The sequence below is a fragment of the Lepidochelys kempii genome, chromosome 1 (assembly GCF_965140265.1).
Source record: "Lepidochelys kempii isolate rLepKem1 chromosome 1, rLepKem1.hap2, whole genome shotgun sequence".
NCBI classification, from domain to species: Eukaryota; Metazoa; Chordata; order Testudines; family Cheloniidae; genus Lepidochelys; species Lepidochelys kempii.
This window is the reverse complement of record NC_133256.1, coordinates 267976084-267996851: the sequence shown is the minus strand read 5'-3', so window position 1 is coordinate 267996851 and position 20768 is coordinate 267976084. Positions and strand designations below refer to the sequence as shown.

The 20768-nt window shown below is 38.1% G+C and overlaps 1 protein-coding gene across 2 annotated transcripts in view; it reads left to right on the top strand.

Moving 5' to 3' along the window:
- The window catches only part of METAP2 (methionyl aminopeptidase 2), a 36225-nt gene extending 20715 nt beyond the window's left edge, over positions 1-15510 (top strand). For both annotated transcript variants that reach the window (XM_073327502.1, XM_073327501.1), the window contains 7 exons: positions 8359-8520; positions 9924-10105; positions 10199-10293; positions 10402-10498; positions 11099-11202; positions 12905-13020; positions 14718-15510. In XM_073327502.1, the coding sequence (XP_073183603.1) occupies positions 8359-8520; positions 9924-10105; positions 10199-10293; positions 10402-10498; positions 11099-11202; positions 12905-13020; positions 14718-14970 (1009 nt within the window). In that variant the 3' untranslated portion in view covers positions 14971-15510. The remainder of the gene's footprint in view (positions 1-8358; positions 8521-9923; positions 10106-10198; positions 10294-10401; positions 10499-11098; positions 11203-12904; positions 13021-14717) is intronic.
- Positions 15511-20768: the final 5258 nt, after the last annotated feature.

The following is a 20768-nucleotide window of genomic DNA, read 5'->3' as shown; positions in this document are numbered from 1 at the left end:
ATCTGATTGGATAATGGAAAATAATCCAGATGGTAATTTAAGAGCATCCAGTATTCAACCACACAGTTTTTTGTCTGTATTCGGTAGACACAATCATATTGAAACTTTACCAGTATCAGTATCCTCTGGTTCCTATAAGGCCATTTCATTTCCCGAATCAGTGTGAAAGATGAAGAAAAGATCTAAACATTGCTAGAGTAAATAACTTGGGCTCCTTGTTTCCTTCGAGAGATAGGCCATCAGGTCCATATGGTCTTGTTCAACGTGCAGAACTGAATTTCTTAGATTTGTGCAGGATAACAAAATAAGCATAATGTCCTAATCGAATAGGACTGAGATCTGTGTCTCCATGTATTCTCACTGGTAATTCTTTCACCATGCTTTTGCAAGTTTTTAATAACCTGTGATTATGAGGTTTTGTAGTTCAATCATTGTTAGTTTTGTATTTTATATATTTGTTAGATATTGTGAAAGGTCTTGCTGTGACTCTAAGTATGAAAAGACTGTGGTTTAAAGACAAATTATATGACTTGTAAAACTGCCTGGGAATAATCCATAAAAGAATAGATTGTTTTATCAAGGCAAAGTGCCTTTTCTGGGGTTACTGAAGTATGTATTTCATATAGCATTGCTCACTTCTAAGAGATGCTTACCTTTCATATAATGTGAAATGTTTGTGTTTTTTTAATTCTAATTTTTGAAAAGCATTTGTAGTGGCTGTGCACAGCCAATGGCTATTACTAATATAGACTATAACAAGCACCATAGGTATGAATAGGAGTTCAATATGTCCTATAACCCTGAGACTTATTGTTACTGAATATATTGTGAGTATCAAGGTAAAGTCATTTGAATAAGGTATTTCACTTCAGTTCGTGGTATAAAAGAGTTTCCTAAAAGGGATTATTATTGTTAATCCAGTTAGAGTAGGAGGATGGAGGACTACTAGGTTTCCAGTGTAAACAGATTCTTTATGTCCATTGGAAGAACCAACCAGGCACACTTCATATATAGCTTTTGATTCACCTCTGTGGAGGTGAATGTTACCAGCCTTGGTCAGAGACATGCTCAAATTTATTGATAAAATGACCACTTGGTTCACCTAAGTTGTTTTTAGCATACTAGATAATACAAATAATAAGGTTTACCCAGAGCATATGAATTGATGGCCCAAGAGAAATGACCCTCCCACTCTCTAGGAATTAAATCTCTAGATACAGATTTACATACAGGCTGACGCAGAGAATACAGATTATAAAAGTTTGGACAACATTTCTAATTTATTAAGAAATGGCATCCTGTTTTATCATTTGTTGAGTTGTGAAATATAGCCAAGTATTGAAGAATCAATAAATAAGTATTTTGGTCAATTTTCTCTAGCCTTTATATATGACTATTTGTAAAAGCTATTTTAGTGATGCATCTCTTTTGTACCTAAAACAATCTGCTATTGAAGAGGAGCAAGGCTTGCTAAACTAGAAATAGTTCCTTTACATAGTTTGCTTTCAGCAAATCTACTCTTGAATTGCACTCCTATTTTTTATTTAGATATTCTAAAATCCAAGTGCTGATCTGGCATTTCTGGCTTAAGCAGTTAGCTATAACTTAAATCTGCTTTGAACTAGATAAAGTACATGTCAGAACATTTCCCATAACAGGTAATTATTTTCATTTTATACATGAAGAAGCAAGATTATTTCTTGATCATAGGTCTTCTCGTGCTTCCAGTGAAGTCAATGAGTTTTTTCCTTTGATTTCCTTGGGAGCAGGAACATCTCCCATATTGTAGCAACCTATAATATGGTATTTAAAGAAATGCTGTCAATTCAAATGTTTTCTAGTTGAGTAATCAAAAAATAATTTGGTTGCCTGATAGAGCACCATTTAAAGGGCATATACAGATTTTTTTTTAATTTAAATTAATTTTATAAGATTCTTTCTGCTGTTGTTGATATGGCTCTCTTCCCAGGGGGATAATGCATGTGCCGCGGAATAAGTGTGCTGTCTATGTGCCTACCTGCTGATGCTTCAGTTTGTTTAATCTTTGCCACTGTTATTGTTAAAACACTCCTGGAGAGCTTGTGGTGAAGAGTGCATGTGAGCTCTTCTCAGAGCTGTGCATGGGAGTGATGTCCTCATGCTAGTGTGTGCAATAAGAACAACAACTGAATATTAGCAAAATAGGGAAACTGATGTGATATGCAGTGTTGCCAAATGCATACAGCAAACTGAAAAAAAGAATATTCTCTAATCTAGGTACAGAATTTTGTTATGAAAATATGATTTTCAAGCTGACTCTGACTCTTTAAGCGTGATTTTGCACTTTTATTCTTAACCCTTGCTGTTAGATACTTTTTCAAAAATTTATTTTGGACTGGGTTTTCTTATTGCGACCTAGAATGTATGTTTTGTGTGTGGAGAGTTAACTAATAGAGCAAAACAGGCTAATTGAAGTTAGGGGGGGAAATCTACCAGATGATGAATTTTTTTTTTGTTTGATTTAACAGTGGCTTTGTTTTTAAGTTTTAAACTTGGCTTTTGTTAGTTCTGTCTGAAGACTTTTATCTTTACTTTCAAGGCACTTGGATTTTGAAATAACTAAGTTATGGAGTTTTGAAAACAGCATGTCTGGCATCCTAAATACATTGTTTTCCCTGAATTTCAGGAAGACGTGGCAAAATGGATTTCTCTGAGCTTTTGTACATACATTAATTTGCATGCAGGCTGGAACAATTTTTTTGAGGTTGAAGCTTTGTAAAACTAATTTGAAAATTTGTGACTGCAATTTTAGATTAAAGTGTATAATGAATTAAATTTTATAAATGCTGGTAGGGTATCTTAATTTAATGTTACAAAATTGATATAAATAACCAAAATATTGAAAATGAAGGCCCTGATCCTGGGGGAAGAAAACACAAGCAGATATGTAACTTGACTCAAATAACCCATTACTTCAATGGGACTACTTGTGCTTAAAGTTAAGTGTGTGCATAAATGCTTGCAGGATTAGGAACTAAAATTATATTTTTACTACTTTTGTCTTAGTATCCCAGTCTTTAGCACTTCAGAACAAAATTGCTTCAGTGTTAACAGTGAAAAGTTAAACATTCAATACATTAACAAAGTTTACTGTGCATTTATACAGATAGGCCCAAATTTTCAAGAATAAGAGCTGAAAGGCAGGCTCCTGCCAGTAAGTGTGAGAGAGTGATTTTTCAGCAGCACCTAAGTTACTTAGCAGTACAAATCCCGTTGACTTCAAACTGCAAATTCTTATGGGGGAATAGAGCCTGGCAGAAGCATTGCAGTGTTCTTGACTTGTAAAAGAAGTTCAGTATATCAGAAGATGGTCTTACTTGCTAGGATTTTTGCTTTATCAATGTTGTGTTCACATTATTCTCATAGTAATGATGTTAATGTGGTTCTGCACTTGTCTTTTCAACATAGATGAGGCTTTTAAGTGTAGGAAAAACTTTATTACATATAAACAAGTTAAGAAGATCCACCTTTACTTTCTTCCCATTTTATAGTCTTAAATTGCTGAAGGACTAGCAACAAAAATAAGTAGATTTTTAATTAAAACCCAGTAATTTAAAATATTTTTAAAAAAATGTTTATCCTTCCTGTTTGACCTCACGGGCATTCAGATGGGGAGAATTTCATACCTGACTAAATATCCAGATCACTTATATGGCCTTTACAGAGTTTTGAACTTGGAGCACCTGTTAGTATGCTTTGTTTGCCACATTAACAGTATCTTGACAGGTCACTTGCACAGCAATTAAAGCTAATTGTATAACAGATTTTATATAACTCATTAAGTATTGTTTGTATTATAATAGAGTCTAGAGGTCCCTTTCCCAAAGAGCTTATAGTTTTAAGTAGACAATATAGACAAAGGATTGGAGGGGATGCAGCAGCAGCACAGAGAGGTGAAATGACTTGCTCAAGCAGGCTTGTGGCCCATCTGATTAGAACCCTAGTATCCTGACTGAGTCCAGTGCACTGTCCCCTAGAGCATGAAAGATCCCAATTAGATACACAAGCAACTGTTAAATTTTTGTTCCATTTCTTTGAAAGACATTTGATAATGCTTCATATGATGATTGGGTTTTTTTGTGGGTTCTTATATTGCACTCATTGCTGTGATACTTATGCATCTGTGGATAAAAAGGAAACAACAAAAAGCTGCTAATGCAGCATTAAATTGAGAATCTAGTAGAATGTCTGAAAAGTTGCCAGACCACACTTAACTTGTCCATTTGCATTTTGACACTTCAGTAGAATCATTACTAATTACAAAATGCTGGGCAGTGGTCCTGCTTGATAAATAGAGTAAGAATATCAATCAAGTAACTTTAGCATTCGTTACACACACAGTACATAGCATTTTTGTATTGTTGCACATGTAACAAAGGACCATATATGCATACACATAAATGGATAGTTACTGTTGCTGTGGGAACCTTATTTTCACTCAGGTCAGGAAATTGTCTTCATTGCAGAAGTAGCAATTGCTAGGCTAGATTCTCTCTTGTGCTGAGATTCTTCATGGCACAAGAGAGGGCACTATCAGCAGTCACAGCTTCCTGATTCTGTGGCTGGCCCACCCCAAAGTGAGCCAGCTGAAGCATCACTTCTGCTGCTCTAATTTACACCGTCTGAGTAGGGATCATATGCTAGCTGAAAATCAGTGATGCGCAGGTGTACTTCTTTCCATCTCCGCACCAGGGTGGACAGTTGGCTGTGGAGCCAGCCCTCGCATCTTATTGCCACTAAGAGCTACTTTCTGCTAGGGGACTTCCTAGTCCATGGTGACACATCTCTAAATTTTTCTGTCATGACAGCATTGCCCAGCTTAAAGAAGAACTCCAGTGTTTTACTACTCGCAAAAAGAAAAGGAGTTCTTGTGGCACCTTAGAGACTAACCAGTTTATTTGAGCATAAGCTTTCGTGAGCTAGAGCTCACTTCATCGGATGCATTCAGTGGAAAATACAGTGAGGAGATTTATATACGCACAGAACATGAAAAAATGGGTGTTTATCATGCACACTGTAAGGAGAGTGATCACTTAAGATGAGCTATTACCAGCAGGAGAGGATGGGGGGGGGGGGAAAGAAAACCCTTTGTAGTGATAATCAAGGTGGGCCATTTCCAGCAGTTAACAAGAATGTCTGAGGAACAGTGGGGGGGAATAAACAAGGGGAAATAGTTTTACTTTGTGTAATGACTCAACCACTCCCAGTCTCTATTGAAGCCTAAGTTAATTGTATCCAATTTGCAAATTAGTTCCAATTCAGCAGTCTCTCATTGGAGTCTGTTTCTTAAGTCTTTTTGTTGAAGAATAGCCACTTTTCGGTCAGAAATCGAGTGACCAGAGAGATTGAAGTGTTCTCCGACTGGTTTATGAATGTTATAATTCTTGACATCTGATTTGTGTCCATTTATTCTTTTACGTAGAGACTGTCCAGTTTGACCAATGTACATGGCAGAGGGGCATTGCTGGCATATGATGGCATATATCACATTGGTAGATGTGCAGGTGAATGAGCCTCTGATAGTGTGGCTGATGTGATTAGGCCCTATGATGGTGTCCCCTGAATAGATATGTGGACACAGTTGGCAACGGACTTTGTTGCAAGGATAGGTTCCTGGGTTAGTGGTTCTGTTGTGTGGTGTGGTGTTGATGGTGAATATTTGCTTCAGGTTGGGGGGCTGTCTGTAGGCAAGGACTGGCCTGTCTCCCAAGATTTGTGAGAGCGATGGGTTGTCCTTCAGGATAGGTTGTAGATCCTTGATGATGCGTTGGAGAGGTTTTAATTGGGGGCTGAAGGTGATGGCTAGTGGCGTTCTGTTATTTTCTTTGTTGGGCCTGTCCTGTAGTAGGTGACTTTTGGGTACTCTTCTGGATCTGTCAGTCTGTTTCTTCACTTCAGCAGGTGGGTATTGTAGTTGTAAGAATGCTTGATAGAGATCTTGTAGGTGTTTGTCTCTGTCTGAGGGGTTGGAGCAAATGCGGTTGTATCGTAGAGCTTGGCTGTAGACAATGGATCGTGTGTGTGGTCTGGGTGAAAGCAGGAGGCATGCAGGTAGGAATAGCAGTCAGTAGGTTTCTGGTGTAGGGTGGTGTTTATGTGACCATCGCTTATTAGCACCGTAGTGTCCAGGAAGTGGATCTCTTGTGTGGACTGGGCCAGGCTGAGGTTGATGGTGGGATGGAAATTGTTGAAATCATGGTGGAATTCCTCAAGGGCTTCTTTTCCATGGGTCCAGATGATGAAGATGTCATCAATATAGCGCAAGTAGAGTAGGGGCATTAGGGGACGAGAACTGAGGAAGCGTTGTTCTAAGTCAGCCATAAAAATGTTGGCATACTGTGGGGCCATGCGGGTACCCATAACAGTGCCGCTGATTTGAAGGTATACATTGTCCCCAAATGTGAAATAGTTATGGGTGAGGACAAAGTCACAAAGTTCAGCCACCAGGTTTGCCGTGATGTTATCGGGGATAGTGTTCCTGGTGGCTTGTAGTCCATCTTTGTGTGGAATGTTGGTGTAGAGGGCTTCTACATCCATAGTAACCAGGATGGTGTTTTCAGGAAGATCACCGATGGATTGTAGTTTCCTCAGGAAGTCAGTGGTGTCTCGAAGATAGCTGGGAGTGCTGGTAGCATAGGGCCTGAGGAGGGAGGGATAGTCTCTTCTGTTCTATATACGTCAATGAAAAGCAAGGAAATACTGTGGAAATGTCACTGTGTTAGTCGGTGGATTTGAATTTGGTAGAGGTAGTCAAGACCCTGTGAGGCAGGAAGCTTGATTTATTTATTTATTAGCTGAAAAAAAAAACTTCAGAGATTTCTTTGTACTCAGAGCTGTTTTTTTCCTCTGATGTATTTAAAAACTCGTTACTGGGGAGAAGGTGTAGGTAGGTGCATTTCATTGGCAGATAAGTTTCAGGACCTGTGGTTGTAAACAGCACTCCCCATTCCCATTGACTGTTTCTCTGGCTTTTTCTTTTACCTACAGACTCCCCCTCCCTCTCTTTTGGAGGGGTTCCATCCCAGGACGGAATAGGATGAGATGTTGTTGAAAGTGCTGTCTTTTCAATAGCATAAAACTGAAGTCCAAACTACTTGTCTATTGAAAGACCCCGTAGTGATATTTGTAAGAATCAGGGTGTTCTGGCTAACTTCCAGTTGTAATAATTGCAGTGTGAATTTATATAGGGTTTTAGCTCGCGAAAGCTTATGCTCAAATAAATTTGTTAGTCTCTAAGGTGCCACAAGTCCTCCTGTTCTTTTTGCAGATACGGACTATGACACGGCTGCTACTCTGAAATATAGACAGACAGTTTCTGTAGCTGCAGTATTTTTCTTCACTTCCTTTCTTGAACTGTTGTGTGACTCTGCTGTGTCCCACCCCCGAGCTGGCTGTTACAGTGATGGGAGAAGTAATACCTAAATTTCTGATGAATGATATCGAGCTGGCTGAGCCTACCAGATGAGGAGGTGGTGATGGGTTGGGGTAAGCAGACTGAGGAGATGACTTAGGTAATAGCCCTTTTGAGGGAGTACATTTGCCACCAGTCATCAGAGTTTGCAAGTTCTGGCTAAACATCAGACCTCAGCTTCTACTAGATGTTTATAGTTCAGCAGTAACCAGGCTGGCTTTTCACCATCTGTAATGGGGCAGAAGACTGCAACTTTACTTTCAGAAGGAGTCCTTACAAACTGTTACTCATGTCTTTCTAGCCTCAAGATTAGACTGTTGTAGTGCATTCTACATGGAGCTACGGCTTAAAACCATTTAAGGACTGAAGCTAATGGAGAACGTAGCACCTTACTCATTGAGTGGAGCATGTTGCTGAGAGCACATGGCTCTGAGATCTGCACTGGGTTTATTTGAGTCTCTGGATAGAATTTAAGATGTTGATCATGACGTGTAAAGCTCTAAATGGTCTCTGACCGGCCAGTCTAAAAGATGTCACAAAAACTGTTTATTTCATGGAGTTTGGGGGAAAGTTGAGCATAAGTTCCTGGGAGACTAAAGGGGGGTTGATTTACTGGCTGACTGAGTTAATTCATTATTTGGATATGATTTTTTTCACTGCTGGATGATCATATAGGATTGTAAGTCTAATTAATTGTTTGGGTGCCTAGAGATTTTTTTTTAGTGGGCCTCCTGTAGTCTTTAAAACAAAAATAAGTATCTTTCATACCCCAAAGGGACATTGAGAGTTAATTATTAAGTGACTGTGTAAGCATTTTGCAATCCTCAGATCAGAGTTCTAATAAATACTGTGGTGATGACTGGTGGTGGTTTTAATTTTAACACTTGTACATCATGTTTACTTTAAAGGCGAACTGCTGCTTGGAGAACTACAAGCGATGAAAAGAAAGCACTAGATCAAGCCAGTGAAGAGATTTGGAATGATTTTCGGGAGGCTGCTGAGGCACACAGACAAGTGAGGAAATATGTTATGAGCTGGATCAAACCTGGAATGACAATGATAGAAATCTGGTGAGGATAAAGACATTTTTCTTGAAAGACACTATTATAAAAACTACATTTTGTAGCCAGGGGGTTGTCAAAATGTCTCACTTAATTTGATTGCACTTTGTATGCTCTGAGTTAAGGGTACTTTTTGGTGGGTTCTTTCAATGTCTCCCATTTATTCCTTTCATTTCCTCTTGTCTATAGAGTCCATCAGCACCATTTCTTTAGTCAGTGGAGTTCTTAGTATTGAGTTCCCATACTAACTTGACCATTGTGTTTATCTGTTTCTCACTTTAGCACCTGAGTTGTATGTTTTTTCGGTTCTGTGTTTCTGCTGTTCTTGTACAGAAAACTTCCTCAGGGTGCCAGGAGAAGCAGCATGTGACTCGGATAGTGTCACAAGCATCTCTTCCCAGTTCCTGCCAGCATTTCCAGTAAAATACTGTGTGTAGGAGCAGCATAGGTGCAGTCTACTGTTAGGAATGGGAAAAGAGGCACAAAGCTAGCATGTATACACATACCCCCCACAGCACTATCTTTCCTGCATATTACTGCTTCCTCACTAGCATCGTTTTCATTCTGGTCATGCTTCTGCTGGAAAAGCAAGTGCGCAATCCTCCTTCTGTGACATTCTCACCTGGGAGCTCAGAAATTAAAACTTTTGATTGTCAGGGTTAATGTTAAAAAGAAATAATTATCCAGGTAATCTTTCTTCTGAGTCTTTGGTATTTGATACTGGGATGTGGGATAAACTACAGTGATGTGAGTCATGGTTTACACCAGAGGGCTGGGATTACATGAGGGCTTGCACTGATGTAGCTGTATCACTGTAGCTAAACCAGTGGCTAAGAAAACCAGTGTTGGCAAGGCCCAAGAAAATATACATAATGCAACAAGCTTTAATTTTACCCCCTTAGCTATTAATATATGGAAATAGTATATTATTTTTTGATTTAATTACCTTTTTTGAGTAGTTGGAAAATCTGTTTGATCACATTACTAAACAGTTCTGAGACTATAAAGTCTCTGTGCTATAAGTAACTGTACTAAAATAAATCAGTTTCATTTGCCCAGAATTTATATTGTGAATATTGTGTCCCTGACTAGTTAAATATATTTTTCAAAGTATATTCTTTCAAATTTGAGTAAAAACATTAGGAAAACAAATAAATATGGTCAAACACAGGACTGAATTAAACAGTCTCAAAACAGATTAGAATAAAATAAGGAACTAAATCATTACTAACTGGGCTTACTTTTCGGCTCTGTACCTTTTCCTGATTGTATGTTACAAATAAAATGAAATTAAATGTTTAGGCTAATGCTTTTCTTTGTCTTGTATGTTCTCACATTTGTAAACAAGTGCTTTAAAATTAACTGTCTTAGTACATTGTGTGATTTTAATAGAAACATCTCTCTTTTCCTAGTGAAAAACTCGAAGACTGCTCACGTAAGCTGATAAAAGAAAATGGTTTAAATGCAGGTCTTGCATTTCCCACTGGGTGTTCTCTGAATAACTGTGCAGCCCACTACACTCCCAATGCTGGAGATCCTACAGTATTGCAATATGATGATATTTGCAAAATAGACTTTGGAACACACATTAGTGGTTGGTTTTTTCCTTATGATTCCTTCTGATATTGTTGGATTGTTTCATTGGATGGAAACATTGTACGAATCTAATTTCTTGTTCTGATTTCAGGTCATATTATTGACTGTGCTTTTACTGTTACATTCAATCCAAAATATGATAGACTATTACAAGCAGTAAAAGATGCTACTAATACTGGTATAAAGGTAAACTAATTATGAAAATTAATTTTTACTGGGTTCTGAAATTTAAACACAAGCTAAATCCCTCATAATAGATTTTCAAACTTTTCTCTGTTTATCTCTTATTTTCAGTGTGCTGGAATAGATGTTCGTCTCTGTGATGTTGGTGAAGCCATCCAAGAAGTTATGGAGTCCTATGAGGTCGAAATTGATGGCAAAACATATCAAGGCAAGCTCTCTCCTTTAGAGTATGTAGAAATAGCTATCCCGGGAGTGTTTGTACAAATCCTACTTTATTCCTAGCTGTTGAAGTGATCTTTGCTCGTGGTAGTATAAGTGTGTGTTACAAGTAACTTGCATTATACATACTCATATGATCACTTTCCTCAACTGTATCCTAAAGGAACTTTTCCCTGAATGATTGAGAACTCACTGTTTATACTCAACAAACACTGTCAAAAGCACCACATCTGGCATTTACTGTACTCAGACGTGAAAAGTGAGAACAGCCTTTCATAATTCTTGTTTGCAAAATACATAGTAAATAAATATCTACTGGTTAGAATTATTAAGTAGTTTCCTTAAGGCCTGAATTATGACACTCATAGTAATAAGCCATTACTCCATATATACAATAAGCTGGGATCTTGCCTGGCTGAAATTTGTACAAGAACAGAGTGATTTTCTGTTGTTCCTTCTGCAATATGTATGGGTCTTTCAGTTCGCTTCCAGTACTCCATGTGTGGGCTAATATCACTGGCATTGAAGGGTTAAACATCCTTTAGTGACTTACCTAATTATTTATATTTTACTTTGTTTTCTGTAATAGTGAAACCAATTCGCAATCTGAATGGACATTCAATTGGGCCATATAGGATACATGCTGGAAAAACTGTGCCCATTGTGAAGGGAGGAGAAGCAACAAGAATGGAGGTACACTGAGAGATCTTAAGTATTTAACTCTCTTCCACTTAGTTTTTTTTTGGTGACATATTTAGAAAAAGTTATCTCTTGCATTGTCCAAGTGTGTAGTATTTGTGCCCACATGGAAAATAATGGAATTGACCTTGCTATGCATAGTACAATTTTTGTGAAATATTGAACATCATTTTGGAGCTTGGCATTTCGTCTTCATGACTCCACTATTCCAGCTACCAGTCACTTTTCTGAAATTAAAGTTCTGGGATCTTGTAATAAAATGGACTTAGGTTAGTTAAAATTGTGAATACATATACTTAAGTAATACTGTTAGAATATTGTAGTTTTCAGAAGGAAAACAAGAGCCAGGAATTCTAAAGTTAGAGGATGAACTTAAAATAAGAATTTGGACATTTGGAGTACGGAAGTACGGTGGATCCAGTAGATTAGGCTGTCCAGTTTCTAGTGGAATTTTGATTATAAGGTAAAGTTGTTTTTGGAATGTGCATGGAAGATAAGAAATACAGCACAAGTGTTCCTTGTTGTTGAAGTGTGTATGAGAAGGGAAGTGTTATTGTGTGCATTGGTGACCCCTGAGATGTGCTTAGTAAATCTGTATTTGTGGTGAGGGTGAAGGTTTGTGCTTCGTATCAGGATTTCAGAAGAGGTCATTGCAGTGTGGTGACTGGGTATAAAAAAGGTTCCTTTATGGTAAAGATGAGGAGCATTAATATTATGTCGTCTAAGGTTGATTGGGGAACCTTAACTATAAACTAACAGACTTTGTTCTTATTGGTCATTTAACTTTATGTATTTACAAAATTAATCCTTTCAGTGAATTTTTGCATGGGAATTATTTCTGTAGTATTATAGCTGTTCATGATGCCTTGCAAACAGAGCTGGACATGTTGCTTTTAGTTGAAAAGTTTGCAGTCTAATTTTGACAGATTCAAAACAGTTAGGCATGTTTGTAAACTGTAATCGGAGGTAAGTGTTAGCTAGGTTTGGCAGAAAGATGGGTTTTAAGAAGCATTTTGAAGGACAGGTTGCACAAGTTAAGGAAAGTTGTTCCAAGCACAGAGGTAATAAGTATATTACATTAGGTGCCAAGTGCATCCAGTTGCAATTTTGATCTGCATCTAATTTTTAAATGGAATAACAGGATCAGAAAGCAAGGGCTTGTTTAGAAGATTGGTACTGGGATAAGGAGCCTTTAATTTTATTTCTAGGTCCCTGCTTCTAATCCAGTCATGGTCAGTAGTGATCAGGTGACTTACTATTGACAGATGTTTAGTGGCCTATGAGAAATTACTTGGGTCAGTCATGACATGTTCTCATCACAAAAAGCACCAGTGCAATTGTTATCTATACTGACTTTCTTGTTAGCAGTGTAAGAAAGAGGGCAAGGATTTAACTGTCATCTTACCACTACAGATGATCCCTGCAGAAAAGGAGTAAGGAATATTTCCATGACCAGCCTAACGTTAATTAAAGAGTTATTGAAACATAGTTTACTTTAAATATTTCAGAGTTTTGAGGGTGCTATTTAGTGAAAGAACCAATCCATGTTTAATTCCTTGTAATGTACGTTTGCCTGCTGTTCATATTTTGCTAGACTTAAACTGTTAATTATACAAGAAGTTTCAACGTTTGACTATTGATTTACTTTTCATGTATTTACATAATGTTCACTTGTCTTTTTTTTTTTTTCTTTTAGGAAGGTGAAATATATGCTATAGAAACCTTTGGTAGCACAGGAAAGGGTGTTGTTCATGATGACATGGAATGTTCTCATTATATGAAAAATTTTGATGTTGGGCACGTGCCAATAAGGTTAGATCTGGTTTTGAAGCCCTTTTTACTGCACTGGAGGAAGCTGTCACTTTTTTTCGTTAGGGCTGGGGTACAGCAAAGCCTCTTAACTAATATCAAGTCTTTCAAGGGACTTGAAAAGACTAATGTAAATGATGCTCTTTTATGACCTGCGCTGTAATATGTACGTGTATATGTGTAAAAAGAAAAGGAGGACTTGTGGCACCTTAGAGACTAACAAATTCATTTGAGCATAAGCTTTTGTGAGCTACAGCTCACTTCATTGGATGCATGTAGCTCACAGAAGCTTATGCTCAAATGAATTTGTTAGTCTCTAAGGTGCCACAAGTCCTCCTTTTCTTTTTGCGGACACAGATTAACATGGCTGCTACTCTGAAACCTGTGTATATGTGTGTGTACTAGACTCTGTTCACACACACAGGATGACACAGTTCTTACCTCAGAGCTTGAAAATAGCAAAAAAAAAAAAAAAATCAGTAAAGGTGATGCCCTCTAAATGTAGTCTATATTCCTATCATAACATACATGCATGAGAGAATAAATATTTTTTGTAACTTCACAATTCCCCCTTCTCTCTACCCCAGATGCTTTTCTTGTTTCCTTCCGGGAGCTTCTGTGACTTATGGTTCAGTAGCACAAGCAAATCTCTTTTTGGGAACAGAGCTGGTTAAACTGTTAGTGTCGTCATCTGCTGAGGATGCTGGGATGTTTGAGTATTTAAAAATTAACAACTCAGAACAGTGCATTGACATAAAATGAAGTGCTCCAATAATTTAGGCTAATTTCCAGATTTCACTGGGATTGCATTACGTGGCATTTTTAGAAATGAAACAGATAAGTATTTTTGAAGCACAGGTAATCAGAGTAAGACACACAATATAGCAAGTAACAGTATGGTACACTAGATGCACAGCACTGTTTCCAGGTCTTTTTACTGCATCCACAACATTTAGAAGTAAGTGTCCGTGTGTTTTGTGTGTATATATGTAAAATACATTATATGCTTTTTTGTATTAACATTAAGGTTGCAAAAGGAAAAGCTCATGTCTGTAAATACTTAAGTTTTGAAGTTGTACACTTCTTAGCTGTCTTGACAAAACAAAAATGGAAGATTATACATATTTTGCACATTTGTTACAGATTTTACAAATCATTTGACTTTCAGAAGTGAAAGTGATATTTACCGGTGTCAAAGCTTAATCCCAAATTAGTTTAGTAAATTAGAAGCTTCAGGACGATAGACTTGGAATACTTGTCGTTTACAAAGTGAATAATTCTGTTGACAGTTCCTTACTTGAAAAAAAAAAAAAACTCTTATGCTTAATTATGTTGGCATGTAAATGAGCCTAATTAGGTTTTGAAGTTATCCTTTTCATCTCGCTCTCCGGAATTGAGGCGAGCTTGCTAGGCATGAGTTCAAACCTTTTCTCCTCTGTTTTGCAAACCTGAGCCAATAGGGCAGCAGCATTTTTGGTTTGTTTTGAAAGCTGTATTTTTCAGTGGAAAAATAAAGTTTTAACTTTTCTCCTTGAACAGAACCTTAGGTGATGTGAAAAAGACATCAAAATCACTGGCTTTGCATTTGTGTAACACCCCCACATTTATCTTTTTACATGGCTTTTATTTCTGTATTAAATGCTTTCTTGGTGGTACCTTTTTTTTTCTTCGCAGTTAATTCAGTGCATTCTTTCTTCTAGGCTTCCAAGAGCAAAACATTTGCTAAATGTTATCAATGAAAACTTTGGCACTCTTGCCTTCTGCCGCAGATGGCTAGATCGTCTGGGAGAAAGTAAATATCTAATGGCTCTGAAGAACCTGTGTGACTTGGGGATAGTGGATCCATATCCTCCCTTATGCGACATTAAAGGCTCATATACCGCCCAGTTTGAGCATACCATATTATTGCGCCCAACATGCAAAGAAGTTGTCAGCAGAGGAGATGACTATTAAACTCAGTGTCACCTCAACACCTTTATACTCTAGGCTTTGTTGAAACACGTTATACCAGAAATAATTTGCAACATATTGTCTGTTTTAACAGTGGACCGATGTAATACTTTCCATGTTTGGAAAGAAAGGAATTTAATCAAAGGCAAGTCTTCTAATGTAACTAACCAAGGAAAAAGCTTTCATGCCTCTAGAAATATTTGAGAAGGTTACGTATATTTTTTTCTGTTCAGGGAAATATGTGCTATAAAGCTCAGTTTTTAGTTTGGAATGAGTTATCAATTTTGTTTTGAACATTTATGGTGATAAATGCTTTTCAAATATTTATATTACCATATTCCTACTTGAATGCTTTGAATGATTACACCTGACTTCTGCGCCTAAGGTCTCTATGGTATTGCCTTTTAAATTTCCTGGAATCCGTTTTGTAAAAAATAGACAAATTTTCAGATCTTAAAAACATATATACTTTTTAAAAGTCTGGTTATGACTCTGGGTAGGAGTCTGCTGGGGAACTGCTCTATTAAATAATAATAAAAAATATCCAGTTGCCATTTATTGTCTTGAAACTGGGCCTGTCCTACCATTTATGTGAAACTTGACAATCGATCATTTATTTAACAGTAGTATCTATGCTGGGAGCCAGGTCAAGGTGTATAGTGTATGACAGTGCCAGCCGTTCGGGGGTTTTTTGTCGTTGAGCATGTCACTCTCCAGTCTTGAGTTTTTCTGTATTGGAACATGCTAGCAGGTACATTCTGACTGACTCCTTTGTTTTGTTTTCAGTAGGGAGGCACATCTGATATGCCTTCTTAAGCTAAATGCTTCACTTTATACAATCACTGGGCTTGCTGCCAACCTTTAATAGTAAAATGTCACTTCAGATTCTTTGGTACCTGAAAGCCCCTTTTATAACATTAAATATTCGCTCATCTTCATTTCCTGCCTCTTCAAAACACAGGCTATAAAGACTTAGGGACAGTAGTGAGGATGAAAACATTAGCTATAGTCTGTAATTGAATCCTCTTCCAGATGAGCAAACTGAATTGGAGTACTTGACACTTTCTTGGTATAACAGGCATCATTCTCTCTCTGCTACAATAACTAGCTGAATCTCATTCATGTTTATTTTACTAAAACATGAGTATTTTTAGGGCTTGGACTGCAGTAGGCATAACATCACTGCCTACTTATGTGGTTCAATGTTAAAATTCTGCATAAAGTTACTGGTAACCAATATGCCAGCTTGTATAGTAGTCAGCATGAGTGCCTTAAACATACCTGCTTTGGAAAAACAGAACTCTTAACGAAGATATGAAGATGACTGGTCTCTGGTTTATTTCAAAAACTTTTTATTTTTTTAATTTAGAAATACTACATATTTTGTTAGCTCTTCCGTTTTGGATTAAAGGGAGCTGTGTATTGATCTCCCAGGACTCTGATAGATGAGCTACAGCTCTCTTGGTCCCCGGTTTTGAGGGAGGGGAGCAAAAGATGGCAAAATGTCTAAAGTCAAAAAGAAACTAGGTCCACAAAATCATCCCTGACTTTTCCATACTTTATATTTGTTGCTTATAGAAAGGGTGAAATAAACTCATTTATTTAATTCATGTTTATCTGTTACCACTTTGGAGTCTATGTATCCTGTGAAGTATTTCCAGCTAATGGGCAGCAACATCTGCATGTGTCTGTGAACTTAAAATCACAAAATGGCATTATGCTGGCTAATGCTGTCCATACTGTACTGAGTACCTTGCAGTAGTGAAAATTGGCATTTAAAAGAATCTGTGGGATGGATGGGGTTGTTGGGCAGCTAAATTGTGATTTTTAAATGTATTGGCAGGACCAGAGATGGTGCCATAGACTTTTAGCCTTTGTACTAGTAACGTACCAGCAGTGGATAGCTAGCTTTATTGCTTTATTTGGGGAAAGGGTTGGGGCTGAAAGGCTTTGCCAGGTCTGCACTATAAACTTACCTCAGTAAAATTATGTCACTCGGGCATAAAAAATCCACACCCCTGACCGATGCAGTTATGCTGACCTGACGCCCCCAGTGTGGACTGCTGTCTTGACAGGAGGGCTTCTCCCGTCAACATAGCCACCGCCTCTCATGCCGACGGGAGAAGCTCCCACTGGCATACTGGTGTCTTCACTGAAGGGCAACAGTGGCACAGCACCAGTGCAGCTGCTCCACTGTCATGTTTTAAGTGTAGATCTGCCTTTTGATTTTCCTTATACCGTTCTCGTCAATTAATTTTCTGCTTGAGACTCTGCAGGCAGCCTTATGGCTTCTGGTTGTGGTTCTGTAAGTGACATCATTCTTTTTTTCTGTAGCTTCTCTAATGGATCATTTCCAGAGCAATTAAAAGCATATGAAAATAACTTTGAAATCTTACTGGGTAGGTAGTTTTCCCCCATTTCTTGTCCCAACACCCAAACCACATGAGGAGGGATGCAGGACACAGCTGTGCCCCTGTTGGGCAGATATGGCTGCTTTTTGTTGTTGTGGCACCCTGGCTTTTTGAGCTGCATACTTCAACCAGCAGTAGTGTTGCTGAGACAGTAGGGCATGGGAGAGAAAACTGATCGCATTTTGCAGAATTAAAATTAGTTTGATAGTCTCCTTGGCCCAGAACACAAGCATGGCCCACTGCATTATGTGAGTTTCTACCACAACTGTGATGAAAGTGGATGTTAGCACTACTGTGCATCCTATAGCAAGGAGCTGGCACTAAAACTGGCAAGGCACTTCCTGTTTTATTAGGCAGTGTTGCCTGGGAAACATGGCAGGCACAAGGATTATAGAGGGCTTGGAGGCTTGAGTAGAATGCTTCCTGTTTAAACACGTTTTGGAACCATAGAACTGCTGGGTGCAAACTGTGTATAATTAGCAGGACATAATTACACAGAAAGTTGTCTTTTGAAGGCCTTGCATATACTGTTTGGTAGTTTTCTGTGCACTTCACAGAATACACAAAGACAGCTCTTGACCAAAAGAGCTTACAGTCTGAAGGCTAGAGTCTGTCACCAGGTTGAATAGTCCTTATTTTGGGCGTATTCCTATTGAAACCAGTGGGATACTTGCAGATACCCAAGGTACTGCTCAACTTGAGTAAGAATGGTGAATTCTGACCCTTTCAAAGAGTCCATAGTTGATCTAAAATTTCCTTGGAGACTTGCAGGTCGCATGTCAGCCTTGTGTCACATAAAATTTCAGCTCTTGCTAAGGGCTGTCACCCTGATATCTCTATTGGGAAGCAGGGGGCCACTTTTTTTAAAATAACTTTGTACTCAGTATACTCAAAGAGCAGTAGTAAATGTCACACTTCTCTTTACTGCAGATTATATTGCTTGATGCTTAATGTAGCAGTTTTAGCACTCTGGCTTCCCTGAGCCTGAGATATGTAGCAACCTGACCCATACTGTAGCATGTATCTTAAGTGAATATATTTTAGGCATGGGATAGTGCCTCTTAAAAAAAGATTAAACTTCAAAGTGCAGTAACCGCAGAGTGGTTAGTTCTTTAGCAGAACAGCAGTTCTTCACTATAAATCTTCAACTTGATCTTGTAGCACTACCTCCAGTATGGAAAACTCTTCAAAATCCAAGAGAGGTACAAAAACAAAGTTTAAAAGAGTTAAGAGAGACTTTTTAATGCTGTGATTTGTAAACATTACTGGAATTCTTTAGTCTGGTTTGTACAGGTGGTGGTTGGAGTTAGAGAAACTCTGCCAAACCCTAGTTGCTTCAGATATTTTTTGTATGTGAGGAAAAACCACCTAGGTTATCTTTATGGTTAATCAAAGTTTGTCATGGCTTTTGCAATTTAAAAATGTCATTGCTACTCAGTATTTTGTGGAGCATCTTTTAGCTTTCCTTAAAAATGAAAAGTGCTCTCTTCCTGTAACAAGATAGTGCTTCTGCAGAATGTTCATTTTCTTCATGTGTAAATGTGTTGAGTGAAGACAGGTGAGAGATAAAACCATGTGATTTAGGAATGCATAACCTACTTTAGGCAAGGCCTGATACTGCTTTTATAAGACTTTTCTTCAGTATTCTATTATGGATTATTCCTACATGAATTTGAGGCACTTTTTTGTTTGTTTTATAAATTGAAATGTTTCAGTACATTTTTAAAAGTAAAAACACTTCATTCACTTGAAAAAGTGTGCTGTGATTTTTTTTTTTTTTAGGATTTTTGCAGCTAAAATTGTGACTTTTTGCCATGACAAACCAGCAGCCTTAAGATTCAAGGTAAAAGGTAACCAAGTAGATTTTGTACAGTGCTGGCACATTTGACAATTCTGCAAGGCTCCAGTCATTCAGAAAAGAACAGATTTTCAAGTTGACATTGTGTGCAAAAGTAATTTCTAAAATCAGTTTCTAAGATACATTGTGCTAAATCAGTGAGTAGACCAGCCCTTTACACTTGTCTCCCCACGAATATAGGAGGCAGTTCAGACTTATCCAAACAGTTCTGGGGCTTGGCCACACCCAAGATGAATACCTCCCAATTAGTACTGTAACACTAAATTCTTATTAAAATAACTAAAAAGCTTCTGCAAGTAACTTTAGTTAGCTTTAACTGTATACCTAAATCTATGTAGCCCAGCACTTACATGGCACTTGTTATGGGACTACCTCCCTTTGCTTTATATAAGAAACCAAAAAGACAAAGATTTTTTCAGGGGAGTTGATCACTACAAAAGTCTGTCCCTGAATGGCCATTAGGAAAGAAAAAATTTCCATTCTGGATCCTAAAGCCTCGCTCAGCACACCATGGTTGAGATGTACTGAGCAGTAAGTGTTATCCCTCCCCTAAAACTAGTAGTAGTCTATTTTGGGAGTACTTGGAATATCATTTTGCAAAAGGATGTTACTGTTGAGAATTGAAGGTCGTGCCTGTACTGATTTACAAAGTTGTTGATGAATGAGCAGGTGGCAGCTTTGCAGACTTCCTGTGTGGCTATATGTCTCTTCTGCCCAAGTTGTTGCCATGGAATTGAAGGATTCAGATTCTTTCAGGCTCCACAGTATTTAAGATGGAAGGAGACACACTGTTAAAAAATGAAGTGGCAAATTCTGTATGTTTGTTTAATTGTTATCCTTGACTTTAGATTATTCATCCTCTTCCTTGGGCTGGATTTCAGTCATGGACACAACTTTCCTCCCTGGGGAAAGAACATCTGCTACTTTGATCGGGTTGTATTGTGATCCAAAAGCAAGAGTTCCTCATCCTTAAGGGAGAAACTAAGCAGAAGTCATAAGCACTGTGTGGAACCCCTCTCCTATCCTATATCACTAGCTCTGTTTTTTTTTCTCTTGCCTTTTAGGGTGGGTTTTCTTGGTTGGTGTTTTCTTTTGAAGCTGTTATCAGCACTTTGGGATAGGGGAGGGGAAGCCTGACACATAATTGGGGAAGAACTGCAAAGGAAAATCCCTAAAGAGGCCTGAGTTTTCCTTTTGGAAGGGAGAGTTGGAAAGAATGAAAATCACTTGGTTACCCACTAATGAACCTGAAGGGCTGAGGTGGACTGGGGCCTTAATCCTGGAGAATTTTGAGCCCCAATAGCTGGAGAAGACTAACCTGCACAGACTGAAGTCTCTCTATTAGGGGCTCATTTGTGTAGACTCCAGTGAGGCTTTTCTTTTGGCAAAATATTGAGAACAGTTGTGGCAGAGTTCCCTTTAAGGTTGTTTTAAAAATAGAGCAAGCAAAAAAGCTAAGAGCCCTTTGGCCTACTCTGTCCTCATTTTATGGGGGTGTGGAGCACAGAGGGGAGGTTGACAGGTGGTTGGTT